General features: G+C 40.5%; 1 protein-coding gene and 1 long non-coding RNA gene across 4 annotated transcripts in view; one reads left to right on the plus strand and one right to left on the minus strand.

Annotated features, from left to right (window-relative positions):
- The window catches only part of LOC110958239 (disks large homolog 5-like), a 46813-nt gene that overhangs the window by 16975 nt on the left and 7389 nt on the right, over window positions 1-22449 (plus strand). For 2 of the 3 annotated variants that reach the window (XM_051939436.1, XM_051939437.1), the window contains exons 9-27: window positions 1867-2051; window positions 2186-2311; window positions 2526-2658; window positions 2770-2894; window positions 3273-3448; window positions 3638-3741; window positions 4224-4316; window positions 4739-5698; window positions 6005-6128; window positions 6522-6666; window positions 7541-7662; window positions 15613-15696; window positions 15795-15954; window positions 16240-16317; window positions 16833-16995; window positions 17081-17214; window positions 19424-19588; window positions 19824-20007; window positions 22180-22328. In XM_051939436.1, the coding sequence (XP_051795396.1) occupies window positions 1867-2051; window positions 2186-2311; window positions 2526-2658; window positions 2770-2894; window positions 3273-3448; window positions 3638-3741; window positions 4224-4316; window positions 4739-5698; window positions 6005-6128; window positions 6522-6666; window positions 7541-7662; window positions 15613-15696; window positions 15795-15954; window positions 16240-16317; window positions 16833-16995; window positions 17081-17214; window positions 19424-19588; window positions 19824-20007; window positions 22180-22328 (3410 nt within the window). The remainder of the gene's footprint in view (window positions 1-1866; window positions 2052-2185; window positions 2312-2525; window positions 2659-2769; window positions 2895-3272; window positions 3449-3637; window positions 3742-4223; window positions 4317-4738; window positions 5699-6004; window positions 6129-6521; window positions 6667-7540; window positions 7663-15612; window positions 15697-15794; window positions 15955-16239; window positions 16318-16832; window positions 16996-17080; window positions 17215-19423; window positions 19589-19823; window positions 20008-22179; window positions 22329-22449) is intronic. The other variant, XM_022204686.2, reaches the window with a different exon arrangement.
- LOC127531074 (uncharacterized) lies at window positions 644-22363 on the minus strand. The gene is made up of 3 exons (XR_007937948.1): window positions 22225-22363; window positions 1825-2006; window positions 644-1399 (listed from the first exon to the last, which is right to left on the minus strand). It is a non-coding gene; the product is annotated as an uncharacterized LOC127531074 (long non-coding RNA).

Raw genomic sequence — 22449 nt, forward strand, 5'->3', positions numbered from 1 at the left:
CAATAAATTTTTATTTATTGTTACTTTTGTGAGTTTCAAGTGATTTCAGTGAGAATTGTGGGTTTTTCCTTCTTTAACTGAGGGGTACCAACAATTTTGTCCACGTGTGTACATCAGTGAGAAGGGACGAGTATAAGTTTTTAGGGTACTACTGCTATTACTGATAATTGATCTGGTACTTTATTGGTACTCGTATCGGTTCTTTTTCATATTTTCAGCATAAAAAACAAGACAAAGTACTGAATTTTACCAGCTATATTGTCTTTTTTTTAATACAATTCTCATTCAATTTGAACTGTGAAGTGAATATCACAATGTAGGACTTTACAGTATTTTTTACTAGTTTTACTTAAGAAAATAGTTTTGAGTTTCTTCTACCTCTCTAAACACCAACATTCATATGGTGAGTTTGAAAATATAGCTGGACAGAATTTTCTTGCAGCCCCCAAATTCTCCCATATTCTGAGTAAACTGAACCTTTGAATTTCTGTATGGCAGCAGGGATGATGCTCTGAGTGTTTCTCCTTAAATTTCTGAATAGATAAACACTAGGCTGGCTACTGTTAACGTTCATTAATCCATGTTCGTACACGGTACAACCCAGATGCTAGGGTCGGCTGGGTGTAACACAAACAACCAGATATCATTGGTTAGGGCAAAGGAATTTATTGCTCAAGGACAAAACATAGAATGATGAGAAAAAGGAAAACAGGGCTGGTAGATGTTGCTAGATCAAAGAACCAAATAAAACCAAACAAAGGCTGCAGAGTTTTCCATCCAACTAAGAAATAACAATAACAAAGAAATGAAACTCCTTGGCCAAACCTAAACACGAAAGCAAAACCCACGACAAACAACAGAAACTAATACAAAATAGTGGCAAGTGCACAGAATTAACTAAATAAAATTGGTGCATCCAAAACACTCATTACCAAAAAACACAGGATGCAAATCGCCACCCTTCAGTGGCTACGAAAAACATAGAACACTAATGGCGTCTCACCTAGTTATGCAGCTGCTAACTGAAGCTACAGAACACACAAGAGGCACCGGGGCAAACTGTTCACATTAAATCCCAGCTGCCCTGACTGAAAGTTTGGCTGTAGATTTGTAGCAGGTGTGGTGATGTCTGGGCTCTTGTAGGAGGAGGGGTTGTGGTTGTCGACCAATCCGACAGGTCAGGAGGTGGAGAGAACCAGGGCTGAGAGCAGGTCTGGACCTCCAGGCCAGTCATTCCTGATGTCTGCCAGGTGGGGTATGGAGCTTGGTCTTCAGCCAGGTGTAAGCAATACAGTCAGCACGGACGGACGGACGGAGGCCAAACCTTTATCCCCCTTTCCACTTCGTGGTGGCGGGGGATAATAATCTCCGAGCTTATCAGTACAGCAGTCTCTATGGTCTGAGGGTTGACACACCAAAACAAAGAACAGCTGCTTTTATTACCATGACACAAGATTTTGTATCTTTGCAAAGTTGCTGTGGAGTGTGGTTGAAAATACGCTGACTGGCTGGATGATGTTACTCTGTTGCACCCAAAGTTGAGAAAGATTCAGTCCCCCCCCCCCAGACAAAGCCCAAGTCTGAGGAACTCTGCTGAAACACTGCTGTGGTCTCATTGAAATTAATGAGTGCTGCATTTTTGATGCAGTGCTAATGTCGGGGTGAATGCAGCCTCAACGGTGTTAGATGTGTTTGAGTAAAAATACCTGCCAGATTTGGACATTTTGCAGTGAGATTTTAGACTTTTCCTGCAACAAAATGTGTATCATACTGTCCAGCACCATATTAAACTAAAAGTACCCAACTGTCTACATCCTTACATACACATGTATCTTTATCACAAAGCATTTCTGCCCACTCCTCCAGAAACAAGACTGTGCCACTCTGGACATGGAACGAGCCAACAAGGAGATCGAGATGCTGAGGAAGCAGTATGAGGCCATATCTCAGGAGCTGAAGGAGGCCCTGCAAGAGGCCGAGGTAGCAAAGTGTCGACGGGACTGGGCCTTTCAGGAGAGAGACAAGATAGTGGCAGAGAGGGAGAGCATACGGTAAGAAATTAGTTCAAAAGATGCCAATGTGGAAAAATGTCATTTATTCTGCATATCGCTGTAAACAGACTTGGATAAAAATAGATTTGTTTATATTTTCTGTGACACCTGATGAAAATGTATGCATCTCTCAGCACGCTGTGTGACAACCTGAGACGAGAGAGGGATCGAGCTGTGAGTGATCTGGCAGATGCTCTGAGGAATCTGGATGACATGAGGAAGCAGAAGAACGATGCTTCGCGGGAACTCAAAGAACTAAAGTGCGTTTTTCCTCCACACTTTTGTTTTAAATTCCTGCCTGACGTATGCCACCTTCTGCTTTTATATTCTGATTATTCTTCAAGTTTCATTTGTATGAGTGTTCCTCTTGTTTAGAGCTCTTCTGTGCCACCAAGTGGAGGAGTTATGTTACTGTCTGAGCTTGTGAAGTTGACTGCACTTGTTGAAGAGCTTTACATTTCATGTTTACTGCAGAGAAAAGTTGGAGGACCAGTTAGAAAAGGAAGCACGATATCGCCAGCTAATGGCTCACAGTTCACATGATTCAGCCATAGATACAGACTCAATGGAGTGGGAGACGGAAGTTGTAGAGTTGGAGAAGCACAGAGTAAGAATCGCTTTGTTTTTTTTAGATGTAAATTGCCTTTACAGTCAATGGAAAAGTTGCTTAATTTACTGTCAGTAAGTGAAGATATTAATCCTGTTTATTTTTTTCCAGGACATGGATTTGAAAGCACTTGGGTTTGATATTGCTGAGGGGGTAAATGATCCCTATTTACCAGGAGACTGCGGCATTTTTGTCACTAAGGTGGATAAAGGAAGTATTGCTGAAGGAAGGCTAAGGTAAATGTCACCTACCTTGTTTCCACATTGTACAAGACACATTTTATCATTTCAGACCTCAAAAATTTAACGAAAACATTTTGTTGAGCAAATAACACATTTTAACATTTTTCAAGACAAAATATAACTCAGTACTGAATGTTGTGTGTTTGCATGAGTTAAAAAGCTTCTGGAATTGTCTGATTTAAAGAAAAAACAATCCATAACACCTGACCATGCATTTACTGCTAGGTTTGATATTTGATACCTTCCCATATCCAATGCTACCGTTCCATTTTTGGCAGGACTTGAAGTATTGAGGTTCAATTATAGAGCTTTACATTGTAGCTGTGTCATTACTTTGATTAATTGAACCATTACTGTGCTCTTACTGTGCAGGGTGAACGATTGGTTGTTGAAAGTTAATGATGTGGACCTGACCAATAAGGACAGGACGCAGGTGATCAAAACGGTGCTGAGTGGGGAGGGAGTGATCAATATGGTGGTTCGTAGAAGGAAGTCACTGGGAGGACGGATCATCACTCCGATCCAGATAAACCTGGCTGGACAGAAAGGTCAGCTTCAAGTTCCAATTAAGGAATACACTTTACTAATAAAGTTGCCACTATTGACAAGCTGCTAAAAAATAGTGAAGAGTTTATTTATAGACTGACTTATAGATATTTATTTCAGTACATATGTGGTAGTTGTTTTGGGTAGTTAACATAAATGTAGCTTGTAATTTTCTCAACCTTTCTTTACAGACAGCGGTATAGGTTTGGAAAGTGGAGTGTTTGTTGCCACTTTGGCTGCAGGAAGTCCAGCTGCCAGGGACTGCAATCTTACCGTTGGTGACAGACTGTTAGCTGTGAGTATGCTCCCTAAAATGTTTTCAGTTATCAGGCAAGAATCTTATTTCAAGGCAAGAGCTTGGACATCACTGCTGTCCTCTAGTGCCCTCTACTGCCCACACTTGTCTTTAAATCAGGGAAAACACAGGATTAGTATCTCAAAATTACACTTGACTAAGACTAATATCTGTTTCTTATCTACTTATCTTCTCAGTATAGTGTTGCTGTTAGCGTATAGGAAATCTGTGTTTTGGAGACAGCCTCCATTTGTTGAGTTTAACTCAAATCAATCAAATTTAATATGTATCTTCTCATTTAATAATCATTATGCTTAATATTGCTGTGTAGTATAAAATTGGGACACAGGCCAAATCCAACAAATGTATTTTAGGTCAGTAAAGTTTGAGATTCCCATACGTGTGTCTGGGCAACGCTTGATAATTATTGTATTTTCTTGGCAAGTAAGTTGTAATTTCTGGGATATTTTGCTCTATTACAGATCAATGGAATTGCACTTGAAAACAAGTCACTTTCTGAATGTGAGTCTCTGCTGAGAAACTGCCGGAGTTCTCTGAGCATCTCCCTCATGAAGGTAAATACTTCAAATGCACATAGAATCACCACAGCGTTTTAGCTGTTTGCTTCAGCAACCCCTATGACAATGCAAACTGTGAAAACATATACCGCTGTACTATTTTGAAATAAGGTCTTCTTTGGGAAAGTGGTAACTCTACAATCTTTAACCTTTTGCAACATTTTAATTTGTACAATAACTGCAAATTGTGTATAGGAAAAAGATACATTGTCCTGGTGGAAAGTTTGCTAATAAATGTCACCAATATCATTACTTTTTTGCACATTGTCATATGATATGGGGTTGAAATGTCAGTTTCACATCCCGCTGTAATTCACTCACATTTTGTGCACAAATATTGTCTCTAATTCATTAATTTCTTGTCACTTTAAAATGAAACGTACTAAAATCTGTATTTATGTTCCTCCCTTCTGTGACAGTTCCTCCCTCAGAGCTCTTCTGGCCAGAGTTTATTTGAAACTTTGAGAGACTCAGAAAAGACATCTCGTGTCCAAACCTGTGAGGTCCACACAAGGAACTGCAGGAATTCTAAGCACAACTGCTCCACACAAACTGAAATTTGCAGCTGTGACTTGGGCAGCAGAGAGGAAGACACATGTAAAGATACAGGAGACTCTCTGGATAGCAGCAGCAGCGCTCATTCCCACCACAATCCGTTTTCCAACAGCTCCCTACACTCCCGCTCCCTTTCCACTTCACACAGTTCTTCAGAGCCCCACCCAGAGTTCTGCTACAGGAGGCAGGACCTCCACCATCGCCCCTTCACCTACACCCCTGTTATATCAGACTGCACCTCACCTCAAGCCACTGTGGACCAAGTACAGAGCTCACCCGTGAAGGCCAGCGGAGGCACTTGGCCTAAAGTTATAGCAGGAGCTTCTCTTCCAGAGTGCACTCAGCTCTCAATTTACAAAAAACCCAAACAGAGGAAGTCCATCTTTGATGTGAATGCTTTCAGGAGACCCGAGACAACTCCAAAACTGGACTATATGTCTCTCTCTCAGTTGCCCAAGCACTCACCGCAGAGCTCATTGTCTGAATCTGCTCAGACGCCCCCCACCCCTCCAACCAGGAGTGACTCATTTAGGTTCAAACACCGGCAGCAGAATAGCTCAGCATCTGACTCCACCATCACTACAGGCACACCACCGGCCTCCCCAGCCCAAGCGACCAGCCGACAGGACGAAGGAGAGGTGGGGAAGCAGCATTATTACACCGATGCTCCTCCAGGAGAGACAAAGACCAACTCCATGAAACCCGCTGAGGAGGAGGGGAGTCGACAGAGGACACAGGTGATGCAAAAGAAGAGGTACCGACCAAAATCTGCACCAGCACTACGACGAAATGTGACTCCATTACACATCCCCGTTCCCATGCAGGTAACTTAGTTACTGTTCTTATGTGATCTGGCATTCTTTGTGATGTTTTAATATTTATAGTAAGCTGCCCACCTTTCTAAATTGAAGTCCTACTTGGTGGTGAAATAACTTCCAAACTAAGCGGATATTTGCTTTTCAAAAGCCAATTAACAAGAATCAACATGGGAGGATTTGCATTATGTAGTTTTATGTACATTTAACTTCATGTGAACTTTCAACAGAAATGTAGATGACTAGATGAAATTAGTTAATCAAGGGGAAAACAGTTGATCAAAACCTGATTAGCTGCTTGATATTGTCTTGCAGGTACAGAGTTTCTCTAATGACGAACACTCCCCTGAACCGATGGACTTGCTGCGCTTCTCTCCTATGCGAACTAATCGGTACAGCGTGCCATTTGCACCTCCAAGCTACAGTAGCATCACAGCACGTAAGTTATCCGAACAGTTTGAACTCTGACTTAACATTTCTGTACAATAAAATGTTTCTGACGCTCAGCCCCAAAAATGGCACAGTGTCACTTTTTCAGTGCAGACAAAAAGTAAATGCTCATCACAGTTAATGGCACACTGTAAAGTGCATGATAGAGATGCTACAGATCATTATCTGGTAGTGTGCTAATATGCTAAATACCGCGATAAACGCACGCACACAGCGCATCACTATTTTTACCGTTCAAACAAGAACATTTGTCTGAATCTGTTGTCTGCTTGTGCTTCAGTAGAAATGAATAAGCAATCTAGCAAATATCCATAGAATGGGAATGTCACATAACCTTACCTTGGAGTGTGATTATATCTGTGATCACCATGTGTTCCTGCAGACCCAGCACAAAGAGGTTTAGCCCCATGTCCCGCTGTGACAGCTGTCATGAGGAACCCCGTCTACACAGCCTGGAGCCACGAGATCCAGACCAACAACTGTCCTCCAGCTCCCAACTCAGGCATTCACCCGCATTCACACACAAGGTGTTTTATCAGTCTATTAGTTATCAGACTTTTTCACTGCACCCCGCCTAGGACATTTTGACCTGTCCTAGTAGAGAAAAGCACTTTTTTTTTTTTTTTACAGCAGTGTAGGACCTGGATGCAACAACTGAAGCATCTGAATGCATTTTTCATTTGCTTTTTAGTCTGTTGTTTAGTGTTGAAACAAAATTTGAAAAATTTGTTGACAGAGTAAATTTTGTCATTGTTTAATTTTTTTTAGATTTAGGCTGTATTCCGATGTCAGTACTTCCATGCTGTATTGTATGCCAGATACAGATTTAGTATGTTCCTATACATATGTCAGAAATACTGATGTCCTCCTACATTTTGTTGATTTTTGAAGTATACAAGTTGGAATGCTTTTGTGACGTTTCTGACCCAAAATCCTCTGCATAATTGAATCGCATACGTTGCAGTATCGTACACGTGTATAAACAAGGTTGAGCTGCAGTCCAGCTTGCCATTAATTGATAGAAACAGTGAGAAGGGAGCAGAGAAATGATATGCAACAACTGGTTCAGCAAGCAGGAAATCGAACCCAGGATCCACTCTGCCTATGTGACATGTGCCTACTTCTTAGCCACTGGGTTATGTAGTTCCTGAGATTTTGTAGATTTAACAAATGATTATTAAATTAACTGATAGAAAGTATTCACTAGTTCTAGTCATAATATTTGTTCACTTTCAACATTGATTTATTGAATCTTGTGAAGATGCCTTTATTGTATAAAAACAACAGTGTGCACTCTGCCCCAGATCTCACGAACAGATGGCATGTAGCAAATTATATCTTGCTCTGGCTTGAATAATTGACCACCGAGGGACTTACATAGGCCGTTTTCTCCACTTTTAGCCCCCAGCATCAAGGTCGCCTCAGCTTGGACCTCAGCCACAAACGCACTGGAGACTTGACTGAGACGAGCGGCAGCCAGCCACCACACAGCACTCACTCCTTGCCCTCCAGCGCCAGACTGAGTATGTATGGTGATGTCAGAGTGTAGCTCCGCTGAGAGCTCCCACATATCAAATGAAGATATTCACCGAACCAGAAAGACACGGAGACTGTAACTTTTTACTTGCAAGGGTAACAGCACAGTGTAACAAGACACATTAGTGCGAGCTACAAAGACTGCTCCCATACGAAGTTTATTTTATACACAAGCAGAAACGAAAACATAGCATAAGATAAGAAATAGCTCGAGTTACACAAGGGGGTGTGCTAAGCTGTAAGAGTGGAAATATACTGACTAGAGGAGCAAGATGTGTGTGTGTGGGTATGTAATGAAGATTATTCTATAAAGACACTATATACAATCAGTTAATGCCCTACGGCTTGATTATGATAAATATATTCTCAAATTCAACTCTAACATTCCCTCCTGTTTATCATGATCAAGAAGTGTAAAGCTCAGTTAACAACATCTTGTAAAAACATATTCTGCTGTCACGTCATTAAACTACACTTCAACATCATCATTCTCATCATTAGAGTCACATTGTGGTTCTTCCATTTCAAGTGCAGCATAAGCAATAATAGAAGTAGTTATCATTTTAGAAATTATGGATCTCAAACATGGTAAAATGCAGGTAGCAAAAATGCAAAATAGTAACAAAATACATATACTTATAATTACAGACCTTTTAATAGTCTGAAAAATACCACCAGATGTAAACCAAGAGGTAAAATCCCAGCCTGGAAAAATACCTTTGTCTTGGTTTCTTAAAATGTCTATTTTAATCTCATCCAATTTCTGTCTGATTAAAGTGTAATTGCCTTTGTGATCAGGGATGTATGTACAACAATGGTCATTAACAACTTCACAAACTCCTCCTTGTGCTGCTAAAAGAAGGTCTAAAGCTATTCTGTTTTGGAGTGTCATTTGCTTGATAGCCTTAAGTTCAGGATCGTTTTCTAGCTGATCAGTTATGTCGATTAGTGCGTTAGTGAGATTATTGAGAGAAAACCAAAGTTTATTTACACTTGCGGATAATCTTGATGTACCATATGAAGGAACTAAAGACATAAGAAAACGTTTTGGTTTACTGAAAGCAGGTTGTTGTTCTTCTTTAGTTTCACGGCTTTGGATTCGGTGTGTGTGTATATATGTCCTGTTCTCTAATTGTTGGGATCCAGCCATTTTTCCTCATGAATAATACAATTTGGAAACCAGTATGACATGTTACCAGTGAAATGCTTTAGCATTCTGAGTGTGCTTTCACCGAATATACACATTGTTTCTGATTTATTAAGTCCTACAGGAGTGAAAATGGTCTGATGTGTAGCATGATGAGGTAATTGTGAGCACACGTAGCAATTGGTGACATTATTCTGTTGTGCTGTAAAATTCATAGCTTTATACCAGAAGTTCTGTTCCCAAGTCGCTGCCATGGAGTGTTCATGGGTCCTTTTAGTCCTGTGAGTTCCTGTAGAGGAGAGAGAGAGGAAGAGGAACCACAGGAGTGACAAAGTCACCCCTGCGACTAGCAGAAGTCGCCAGAGAGCCATTCTAAAGTCGGGCGCGGATTAGTTGGGTTCTTCACCGGATTGAGACGTCAGCACCCTATTGTGCTACTGACCCCTTTGTATCGGACTTCCACCGCTACCCCGTCGGTTGATCTGGCTCGGCTTCCAGTTGTATCAGCTTACAGTGCGATTGGTGGATCCACGAAGGCCGTTCAGCAATTTTTATTGCCGTGGGTGTCGTCAGCAGTATTTGATACGGCCCTTCCCACCGAGGCGACTTCCAATTCTTTCTCCTCAGGACTCTGATCAGGACCCAGTCTCCAGGCTGGAGCTTCTGTGTAGACAAAGGAGAAGAACACTCTGGCAGATTATTGGAACTCTGAACTTCTCTCGTTTTTCATCCAATCTGCTAAAGTTACTTCTCTCTCACTATGATTCAGTGGATTATTGTTTTGTGGAAGTAGAAAAGGTCTCCCATCCACTATCTCAAAAGGTGTTATTGTTGTGTCTCCTGTAGGCGTAATTCTCATCCACAATTTAACCAAGGATAAACAATCTGGCCAAGGCCTCTTGGTTTCTTCCATAGTTTTGGCTAGCCTGTTCTTTATTGTCTGATTCGTACGTTCTACAAGGCCGGCGGATTGTGGATGATATGCGCAGTGATTTTTTAGTGAAAAACCCAATGCCTGTGAGCAATGTGTCACAATTGCATTTACAAATGTGTACCATTGTCTGATCTAATTATGGCGGGAATACCATAAGTTGGAAAGTAATGGTTGCAGAGAGCTTTTGCTACAGTTATGGCTGTTATCTTTGGTTGGGTATATTTCAACCCATTTTGAAAACACATCTACAACCACTAAACAATACTTTAGTCCTTTTGATGCTGTTAGCTCAATAAAGCCCATATGAATTGTGTGGAAGGGGTGTTGTGCTGGAGGAAATTGCCCTCTCTTTGGTCTCATATTTCCTTGCGGATTGTTCGTACAACAAATTAAACAATTCCTACAGTATTCCTTGGCAAAGACAGAAAAGTTTACAGAGAAAAACTGTCTCTGTACCATGCATACCATCCCTCCTGTTGAGACATGGGTGAGACCATGGCTCACGAGGGCGGCTGTGGGGAACAGAGAACGCGGAAGAACGGGCGTATTATGAATATGATAAAGGCCATTTTGCAAAACAGCTCCACGTCTGAGCCAAGAAGCTTGTTCAGCCGTGGGAGCAGTGTTTTGTGCGACCGCCAAGATGTTTAGGTTTACTGAGAGGAAAAGGTCATTCTCAGAACATTGTGTGCCAAATGAAGCTTGTTTCGCAGCAACATCTGCAAGGTTATTACCCCGTGTTATGGCGGAGTCGTCCTTTAGGTGAGACTTACATTTACACAGCGCCAATTTAGCAGGAAACTGAATCGCTAAGAGAAGATTTTCCGACAGAGAGGCATGTGCAAGAGGTTTCCCACCAGAGGTTTTCATGCCCCTGTTATTCTAAATTCGAGCGAAATGGTGGACAGAAGAATACACATATTGACTGTCTGTGTAAATGTTAAGTGATTTCCCTTCAAACATCTTACAAGCGTTAATGACTGCTAGAAGTTCAGCCGTCTGTGCAGAATACGTGTGTGGCAGGCGTTCTGCTTTTAGGACCGTAGTTACTGGTGTTATTGCATAACCTACACAATTATTATTATTATTATTATTATTACAGGGCTAAGTTCAGATTTTTAAAAGCTTCCTCAGCCTGTACAGTCCAAATAATCTCATCTGTTAACGACATTTCCTTGCCGCATATCAAATCCTGCAGTGGTTGTGATAACACTGCCTAATCTGGAACCCAGGATCTGCAAAAATTACAAAGTCCTAAAAATGACATCATTTGTTGTTTTGTTCGCGGCTTTGGAGCATTTTGGATTGCAGTTTTTCTGTCAGTGAGGAAAGACTTCCCATGTTTTGAAAGATTATGGCCCAAATACACCACCTGCGGAGCCCACAACTGAAGTTTGTTTAATGAAACCTTATGACCTGTTTCATGTAAGTGTCGTAACACTGCCATCGTTGTCTGTTTACAGTGTTCTTGCGTGTCTGCAGCCACAAGAATATCAACATACAACAGAATTTGGCTGTGTTCTGGAATTTGAAATGTTGACATGGAGCACCTGAGAGCCTGAGTGTATATGTGGGGGCTTTCCGTAAAACCTTGTGGTAATCGTGTATAGGTGTACTGTGTACTTTCAAATGTAAACCCGAACCAGTGTTGCGAGTTTGAATGTAGTGGTACAGAGAAAAAAGCATTACTTAAATCTATAACTGAAAACCACTTTTTATCTGAAGTTACTTCATTTAATAATGTATTTGGGTTTGGAACATCAGGTGTAGTTTGCCGTACAGCATCATTCACCGCTCTCAAGTCTTGAACCATCCTCCATTTTCCTGTATGTGCTTTTTGAACAGGGAAAATGGGTGTATTACAAACGCACTTTTCCGTATTCACAATAATTCCTGATTTTTCCATATCTGCAATAACAGGTCCTATACCTTCTATCGCTGATTGCTTCAGAGGATATTGAGAAATTTGTGGTCGACATGGAGTGGCTGCTTGTACTTTAACAGGTGGAAAATGTTTTATCAGTCCTACATCTGTAGGGCTGTTGGACCAGAGATCACTGGGCAGGTTTTTTTTTTTCAAATTCTGGGTAATCCTCTATGGACAAACAAATTAATGATCAGGTTTCTTTTCCATTCAAATGTGTGGAGGGTGTGGTGTTTACACACCACCCAAGAGGCTGTTTCATGAACCGCAAAAGTTGTAGTAATTTGGGTGTTCAGCTCTATTACTCTGGTTTTCAGGTCTGCACTCTCATGGGATAGAGTTTTTTCCTTTTTCCGTCCGTTAAGAAATATGCAACCACATCTATATATTAATATCTTTATATATGCACCATAATACATTTATACTTTATTACATCTATGCTTTATCAACATGAAATTTTATTTTAGCTTGATCTGTTGAACCGTGTGATAATTGTTCCTGTGGTCTTAATACTGCAAACAGACTGAAGTGTTTGAAATGTATCAGGCTGAGCTGCATTCCAGAGATAAAAAGAACCTTGAAGCAAAAGCAGCTGAAAAGAAACCATTTTTAGCACTGAGTTTTCATTGTGGTACGAATTAACAGCAAGAATACAGTCTTGGTCTTACAGGAACAATTATCTCACACACCTCATAACAGCTCGTTAGTGAAAAATCCCAAATCTCGAAACATATGAACAACTGAAAATTAGATTCCTATTTCACTGACCCTATCGCAGGTGTCTATAATCAATGTTACAAAGCAAATCTGACCATAAAGAAAGAGGTCATTTATCTGGTGCTTCAGCTGACGCGGCGCCTTCGGCCTCTGATGCACCAGGCCATCGTTGTTGTCTTTGTGTTTTTGTACACTATCTTATCACCTTCTGCTCTGGCTGCACAGGCCTCAGTTTTTTTATTTGTTGCTGTATTTCTTTTTTTTCCTCTTTGTGCTTCTTCCAGCCATATTTCTGCGTAATGAAGCTGTTTTTCAGTTTCCTTTTGATTTCTTTTATCAGTTTGTTGTTTTGCAGTTAATTCTGTAAATAGCTCTGTGCAGCCTCCTACTATTAATTTGCTATTAAATTCATATTTCTTTTCCCAATCTGACAAGAATTGTATCGAATCTGGATGCTTCTGTTCTGTTCTGCTTATTTTGCATCGCCTTATAGTGAATTTTTTTTCCTGATTATTTCCCATTTTTGTTTTGTTTTGTTCAAAATTATTTTTATTTAAAATTTGTGAAAAACAATGTGTCATATGCCAAAATTCAGCCCTTGGAAAACAAGCTCCTCGGCCAGCTCTATTAGCTAGTCCGGTTTTCCACTGGGGGTCCAATATCAGGACTAAAGGTCATTTTAGAGTTTTCACAAAGTCCTCCTAAATCTTAATGACTGTTTACACTCAGTGATTTACTTCAACTGACAACAGCCGTATGTTCACACCGATAGGTTTCAGGCTGTCCGCTGCTTCAATCACTGACCAGTCCTTTCACACTCACAGTTTTACACATGCACACATTTTGTAAGTTCTGGCTTCTCTTAGCTCAGGACTTCACTTTCCTAAAGCGCTTTGTTCGGATGCCGTCAACCTGGAACCCCGCAGAACCCGGACAGGGTTTTAACCGGCCGACGTGGAATTCAACCACGGAGGGCTTTCGTCCCCAAACCTAGTTTCAGGGGGCTGTGCACAGACTTCGGTCTCCCTCGAACAGCTCCTTAGGTTCCCAGGTGTATTGGCATCCTTTCTGCGCTTTTTTTTTTTCACTCTTTATCTGAAGGATTTCAGTTTTTATTTTAATATGGAGTTCTAAGATGTCTCTCTCATCTAATTTGCCTGAGAAAGTATGTTTCTTTCTCCGTCTTTTTTGACTTATTTTTCCTGATTCTTCCACATGTCCTTCCATAAATTTCTCATCGCCTTCTAATACGCTTTGTTTTTGTCCCATAGCTGCTTGTTGTTGAGTTCTCTGGCATGAGACAACGGGAGGACACTAACACATCCTTCTACTGCAGATAAGCTGCAGCGGTGTTAGTTTTTATGAGTCTAGCTCGCCCTTAATCCCCTTGTCACCAGTACGTCGTCAACAACAAGGAAAATAATAAATCAGAAATTCAGCAAGGTATTCTAGACCTTATAATGTGCTTGAAGTTCTCAATCACTCTTCACATTCACACCGTGTACACCTTGCCGACGGAATCTCTTTCGTCATGTCGGCGGAATCTATTTTATCATGCCTTACGGCGGAATCTTCACACTCACACCTGTGTACACCTTGCCGGCGGAATCTTCTATTTTATCATGCTAGCGGAATCTCTTTCTCACCCGTGGTTCTGATCGGTGTCACTTCCTGGATCGGATCCTTGGATTCACACCCAGCGCCGAGGGACCGCTTTTCCTTTCACCGACCTGGCCACGAATTCACGTCCCAGGATTTTCAGATCTCGCTGCTTGGCGACGATCGCTGTCGACAGACTTCGGTGTCGGCTCTCCTCGACGTCGGGAAGGAATCCTCGGATCCGGCTCGAAGGACCAAGTTATATGTCAGAGTGTAGCTCCGCTGAGAGCTCCCACATATCAAATGAAGATATTCACCGAACCAGAAAGACACGGAGACTGTAACTTTTTACTTGCAAGGGTAACAGCACAGTGTAACAAGACACATTAGTGCGAGCTACAAAGACTGCTCCCATACGAAGTTTATTTTATACACAAGCAGAAACGAAAACATAGCATAAGATAAGAAATAGCTCGAGTTACACAAGGGGGTGTGCTAAGCTGTAAGAGTGGAAATATACTGACTAGAGGAGCAAGATGTGTGTGTGTGGGTATGTAATGAAGATTATTCTATAAAGACACTATATACAATCAGTTAATGCCCTACGGCTTGATTATGATAAATATATTCTCAAATTCAACTCTAACAGGTGTCCTAGTTTAGGCCAATCATAACTTTTTAAATGGCTTGTAATTATCTGTGGTATATTCTAAAGTTTAGCTGAGTATTTTATCACAATTGGGAAAACATTTTTTTTCCCTCTATCTTGCTTCTAGTATAATTTAGTTTCAGTTTGATTTGCCTGTGTTTTGAGAACAGATATCAGAAACAATGTCTTGGCTGCCTTGGAGAGTCCAGAAACCTCACTGTAAATAGTTCTGTTAATGGTGGTTTTTAGATTTAGAAAGAACCATATTCTACAGTTTCTGGTTGCCTGCTCCTCACCTTTAATTGAGGTTGGCATCCCAAGGTAACCATCAGCACTACTAGCATAACACATGCAGATGTCTCAGCAGACTATCAGCATTTGAGTTGCATTGTTGGTCATGTTGGTGCTGAGTTTTGACAAAGAAGACTAAAGCATGGCATAAAAATAATAAACACTTCTGTTGCATACATTTATTTATTTTTTTTTAACCTGCCTATGTTGTAGGAGTGCCATGCTAAATCAGTGAATTACTCTTTAAATATTATCCCTACTAGCATCAGTAGAATACATAACTGCACATTGTTAGATTTTTATGGAACATAACTATTAACAGCAAAGGTGTTGGTATTACACAGCAAAAGGTCTCACATTTAATGGTGTTTAGACAGTCATCTTACAATTAAATTGACCATGAAATGAGAAACATGGCAATCTGTCTGGTTCAGCTCAGGAGATGACAGTGACTGATAAAGTACATGAAACATTAGCTTTGTGGGAATGAATCAGAGCAGCTTATTACAATATCAGGAGAAACAGATTATCACAGTAACTTGTAATTTCCTGGAAGAATCCCTTTGTCTACATGGCCAGATGCCTACAGCGTTTAGTGAGAAATAGATTTTTATTATATTTGGTATGCGTGACCTGATTCTTTAATAGATTTCCTCTGTTCCTGTATCTTCTGTAGGTTCCTCTGCTACGTTACAGTTTAGGGCAGAACGCATTAAGATCCCTCCAACTCGTTATCCTCGCTCCACTGGATCTGACAGAGGTACTTTTCACTTTGGCAGCTCCATTATCTAATGTAGTTAGTGAAGCTGTAAACATCTGGCCTGAATACCTGCAATCTTTTCTTCTGTGCCACTCCAGGGTCCCTTTCACATTCGGAGTGTAGCAGCCCGACCCCTCCCATGTCCCCTGTCAACCTGGAGACATCGTCTTTCACCAGCAGCCAGTCGCAGAGCTCCATTTCCACCCAGCCCAGGATATCAGTCAGCCCTGCTCCAGTTGGTGACAGACGAAAGGATGGGTAGGCCAGCCCCTGTCCGGGTCATTATAGTGCCATCATTCAGCAGAACACGACATGTTTTCCACCATTTGTCTGTACTTCTGTCTGGTTCATTGTGATTAAGTGCTTGTAAAGCAGTAAACAAAAGCTGTGAGCCTCTATCTCACACTGTTGGAACACCGGCTCACCATCTATCATTTTATCCTCATCTCTTCCTTCTCTGCTGCTTATCATTATAACCTGAAATCTCTCTCCCCTGCTTTGGGTGATCGTTATCTCCCTCTCTTCTCTCCGTGTTTTTCTCAGATTTGTCTGTTACTACACTCCCTCTGTTAGACTTCCACTGGCAGTTAAGCCCAAGTTCTTCTCTTTAAGAAGCTTGAGGTTTGTCCTGTGCTGCTGCTTGTAGCACATACAGTCTGTGCACATTCTACAAGACTGTTAGAACACAAGTCTCAAGATCGTCTGTGTACACGCTGCAAAAATAAATGTTATTTTCTCTCCCCATTTAGCAGCAGTTGTGCTAGATTTGTTTGAATGTTTAACAAATCTAATAATGCGGATGTGTATCCCTTTAAGTCATCATCTCCTTCTCTGCTCGTTATTTATTCAGAATGCCGATAAATGTTGAATGATTGCATGACACAGAGGTGGAGTTTATACTGCACTTTGCACATCGCACACAGCTCCTATATATTATTGTTTGAACTATTTTAACTCAAATGCTAGCAGTGTATCTTTGTATTGATGGAATTATCAGATCCAAGTTGCTTTCAGACATCAGATAGTAGGCAACAGCTTCCTCTTTGTTTCTGTCATGTTTGCATGCTGCATCGTGTCACCAGTCTTTTTCTATAGATGTCAACAACAACAAAACATTCTTCTTTTTCCCCCTGAAGGCCATACTTGGAGGAACCACGCAATGTGACAGTGCAGAAAGGAGCAGAACCTCTCGGTATCTCCATTGTGAGCGGAGAGAACGGTGGAGTATTTGTGTCCAAAGTGACAGCAGGCAGCATCGCTCATCAAGCTCGTTTAGAGTACGGAGACCAACTCCTCGAGGTACAGAAGCCTCCACGCTTTAACGGCATATGTAGCTGTGGTATATAATTTCTGTCTGTTTCTAATGAGTCCCAACTGTTTCCAGTTCAATGGAATCAACCTTCGCAATGCCAACGAGCAGCAGGCGCGGCTGGTCATCGGACAGCAATGTGACACAGTCACCATTTTGGCTCAGTATAATCCTCACATGTTTCAGCTGGGCAATCACTCTCGTTCCGGGTAAGGGTGAGATGTGGAGAAAACACAAACACATCAAGTTGTCTGCGGTATAATGTGACAAAACAAATGCCATGCATATACACACGTGGACAAAATTGTTGGTACCCCTCAGTTAAAGAAGGAAAAACCCACAATTCTCACTGAAATCACTTGAAACTCACAAAAGTAACAATAAATAAAAATTTATTGAAAATTAAATAATCAAAAACAGCCATTACTTTTGAATTGTTGATTAACATAATTATTTAAAAAAAACAAACTAATGAAACAGGCCTGGACAAAAATGATGGTACCTCTATAAAAGATTGAAAACTATTTGACCAGAGTGACATGATTAACTCAGGTGTGTCATTTAATTGACATCACAGGTGTTTCCAAACTCATAATCAGTCAGTCTGCCTATTTAAAGGGAGACAAGTAGTCACCCTGCTGTTTGGTGAAAAGGTGTGTACCACACTGAACATGGACAACAGAAAGCGAAGGAGAGAATTGTCCCAGGACATCCGAAAAAAATATAGACAAACATCTTAAAGGTAAAGGCTATAAGACCATCTCTAAACAGCTTGAAGTTCCTGTGACAACAGTGGCTCATATTATTCAGAAGTTCAAGACCCACGGGACAGTAGCCAACCTCCCTGGACGTGGCCGCAAGAGGAAAATTGATGACAAATTGAAGAGACGGATCGTTGGAATTGTATCCAAAGAGCCCAGAGCAACCTCCAAAGAAATTAAAGGTGAACTCCAAGGCCAAGGTACATCAGTGTCAGATCGCACCATTCGTCGTTGTTTGAGCCAAAGTGGACTTCATGGGAGACGACCAAGGAGGACACCACTGCTGAAAAAAACTCATAAAAAAGCCAGACTGGAATTTGCAAAAATGCATGTTGACAAGCCACAAAGCTTCTGGGAGAATGTCCTTTGGACAGATGAGACCAAACTGGAGCTTTTTGGTAAGGCACATCAACTCTATGTTCATAGACTCAGAAACCAAGCATACGAAGAAAAGAACACTGTCCCTACGGTGAAACATGGAGGAGGCTCAGTAATGTTTTGGGGCTGCTTTGCTGCATCTGGCACAGGGTGTCTTGAAAGTGTGCAAGGTACGATGAAATCTGAAGACTATCAAGGCATTCTGGAGAGAAATGTGCTGCCTTGTGTCAGAAAGCTTGGTCTCAGTTGCAGGTCATGGGTCTTCCAACAGGACAATGATCCAAAACACACAGCCAAAAACACCCAAGAATGGCTGAGAGAAAAGCGTTGGACTATTCTAAAGTGGCCTTCTATGAGCCCAGATCTGAATCCCATTGAACATATGTGGAAGGAGCTGAAACATGCCATTTGGAGAAGACACCCATCAAACCTGAGACAACTGGAGCTGTTTGCTCATGAGGAGTGGGCCAAAATACCTGTTGACAGCTGCAGAACGCTCATTGACAAATACAGAAATCGTTTAATTGCAGTGATTGCCTCAAAAGGTTGTGCAACAAAATATTAAGTTATGGGTACCATCATTTTTGTCCAGCCCTATTTCATTAGTTTGTTTTTTTAAATAATTATGTTAATCAACAATTCAAAAGTGATGGCTGATTTTGATTATTTAATTTTCAATAAATTTTTATTTATTGTTACTTTTGTGAGTTTCAAGTGATTTCAGTGAGAATTGTGGGTTTTTCCTTCTTTAACTGAGGAGTACCAACAATTTTGTCCACGTGTGTACATACAGTACATGAAACCATGTACCACATTGTGAGTAAACAACTGAAAATACAACATACTATACTGCTTATATATAAAATGGGGCACTAGAGATGGTCTTGTAATTGTGTTTAAATAACAAATTAATAGAATGGAATGAACAGACCGTAGATACTTTATTGATCCCCAAAGGGAAATTTAATGACAGAAGCAAACGGAGTAAAATGACCACCACCACAATAGAAAAATATATTATAAATATGGGAAAATACATCTAGACTTGTTATTTATTTATAGTAAAAATGTACAAATTGAAAAATGCACCATAAGGTGTCAAATGTAAATGCTTAAAATAAAATCCATGTTCAGAATCACACATAACATTCTGCATGTACCATAAACATTCTTATACAGTGAGGACTGTATTGTCTTTTTATGAGGTTGATTAGTAATTTGAAGTTATTTGGTGAGTAATTTGAAAAGATTTTGACTCCCCTTCTGTTCTTTTCCTTAGTTCTCGGATGGAATCGATCAGCAACCAGCCGACACCTCGAGACAGCGGAGCCACCACCCCAGACCGTCACTCCAATGTTGATGCACTGAGTGAGCAGGATGAGGGCACCATGACACCGCCATCCAAGCTGACAACTCCTGCCACCAGTCCTCACAGCTCCTTCAGGTACTACCTTATTTCTTCACACCACACTGCCAGTTTTATCTTCAGTGCCGTCGTATTTTGTGTTGTTTGAATTTCACTGGTGCCAGTTTGTTCTGTTTGCCGTCTTGTGACAGCTGGTGATTTTGTATTAACAAATCTAACAGAAGTAAATTAAATCTTTTGGTATGAATTGTGATGGGGTTAAAGTAGAGGGAGAGAGAAATTAATTTTTTTTTTTTTTTTTCCCCCCGTCCAGGCTTCCTGGTTCAATTACACACAGGAGCGTAGAGTCTCGGCTGGTGAGGCTGAAGAGAATCCATGTAGAACTGGGAGTTCAGATTTGTGGAGGAAATCTTTATGGCATTTTTGTGGAGAGTCTGGATGACGACAGCCCTGCTAAGAGTGCTGACGGCCTGTTGACTGGAGACTTGATACTGGAGGTATCTGCAGTGTTTATTAGTAGCTTTAACTCACCAAGATTAACATGTGTACAATACAAATTACTTTGTTAAATCACTAGCCAGACATAATTCAAAAATAAGCTCCTTTTATCCTTCCACTAATGACAGCTGTGTGCTCATTCCATTCTCATGAACAAAATATCTCTGAACGCCTTGAGGGACTTTCTTCAAATTTCTCACAAATGCCCACTTGGCCTTAAGGATGAAGTGATCAGATTTTAGTGGTCAGGGATCTGTCACTGTGACCTCACATCTGTTTTATCCTTGTGATGGGAATATCTTAGGACCATCTGGAGGGAATTTACATCTGGCACAAACGGTCACTTGACCTCAAGGATGAACAGATTAGAATTTGGTTTTGTAATTGACTGACCTCACAACAGTGTTCATTTTGGCACCTGATTCTGATTTAGTGACAGCCTTTTGCCTAAGATGTGAGTTTTAATCAAATGATAATGATTTTAGTTTTAGTCTAATTTTATTCAATAGTAAACTGAAAACATTTTAGTCTAGTTTTTGTCAGTGGCATTTTAGTCAAATTTTTCATTGTTTATTAAATTTTATATTATCTAATCCCTTTGAAGCCACAGCTGTTCACAACTTTTTGTATGGTGGTTTCCCTGGTTACGTGTGCTATTCTCAGCTATCGTGACATTAGTGGAAAAGGCTCAGTGTTTATGTACTTTTGCTGTGTAGTGATACAACAGATGGACTCTGCTCAGTAAATCCAGTTAATGTTACACTCTAAAACGTTCTGTCTGTCCTGCTCAGCTAGTATTGCCATGACTACATGCTTTTCCCACTGAAGAGCTGCATCTTATTCAGTCCTTGAATAAATGACTTGCTGACTAAAGTCTTCTTTACGGTCTGAGTTCAGCTTGAGAAGAAACACTAAATGATTAGAAAACATTTATACAGTTATTCAACATTAAGCCTATTTCTTTAATAAACATGTAGAGGACTCTGTAGATGGAATACCGTGATTAATCCTGCAGCTCAGTTATTGTTTCTGAAAGTAACACAAACTATATCTGACTGGCAGTAATGCTACATTACAGCCACATCATCCCATGTTACAGTGGCAGTGTTAGATTAACATTTAATAACATTTTATAAATGTCGGCTGTTGGCAGCATGTTTGTAGTTTGTCTTAACAGCTTTGTTGCTGTTTCTTATTGTAATGACTTCAGTTCATGCGTCTGTTTACTTTGAGGAAGCGTCAGACATTTCTGCCTTGCATGTTATGCTGCTAAATGTAAGAAGCTGCTTAATTAACAGCTGCACAACAGGTCAAAGTGGCACATCAACTGAAGGAGAGAAATTTTACAATGTGTGATGTTACAGATGCTATTGCTCATTGAGGAACACCTTGTCCTTTTGTCTGTCTAGAACATTTAGTTTTTATTTGTTGACAAAAAAGTTTACATCATTTGTTTTCATTCAGTGTTCGTCTTTTTATTTATGTTGTATACTTGCTTTTGTTGTGGGAAAACTGTTGAACTTTTTTTCTTTATCATAATTTCTATTGATGTAATTAACACACGTTTTTGGACAAAACTGTAGAGTTTATGCGTTTAATTATGACAATATTTCACACAGATGTTTAATATGATAAACTTGTGAAGTGATAACTTTTTGTATACTGTAACACATTGTTCTCTCAAAACACTTCTATGAACATTAGTCAATGTCACAACTCAGAAACGGAAGGCGATATTGTGCCCATATTTCACATTTAGTTGGTTAGTGAATTTGTGACACTACTTTTGGGTGCTCTTCTTTAAAGAGTATTAATTATATAGATCATGCGCTGCCAGGTTGAGAATGTGTGAAGCGTCCATTTGTAGCTTCGTCTCCAAGTGAAGATGGCATGTTTCTCAGTAGAAATGATTTACTGGATTCATATGTGCGGTCAAAAAGTGTGCTTCATGCCTTTTATTTAAACCTATTCAGAGTCCTCCGTGCATTTATTATAAAGTGACATGAAAGTAAAGTGCAGCTTGACTGGGTGGCAGAAGCATACAGCCGCGAGATGGTAATTCGAGTTTATGCATTGTTTGACTTGCTTTTACTGAAAATGATGAATCATTCTGTGTTGACAGAAGAGCTCAGTGTCCTTTTGTCAACAGTGTCATTTATGTTTTCACACAGTACAATGGCATCAGCATGAAGAACAAAACTAAAGAAGACGCTTACCTGGAATTGCTGAAGCCGGCTGAAACAATCACGTTCAAGGTCCAGAACCGTGTAGACAGCCTTGCTGAAATCAAGGATTCTCCTGGAGATGGATTTTTTATAAGGTATCTGAAGCACTTATAAAACTTTTAAAAAGTAAAGATCAGGTCTCAGCTTTAGTTGTGGTATTACGCATTTGAGTTTTGTAACGTGAAATTAAATCAATAGAACATGCGTCAGACTGTC

Source organism: Acanthochromis polyacanthus, chromosome 19, assembly GCF_021347895.1.
Source record: "Acanthochromis polyacanthus isolate Apoly-LR-REF ecotype Palm Island chromosome 19, KAUST_Apoly_ChrSc, whole genome shotgun sequence".
Taxonomy (NCBI): domain Eukaryota; kingdom Metazoa; phylum Chordata; class Actinopteri; family Pomacentridae; genus Acanthochromis; species Acanthochromis polyacanthus.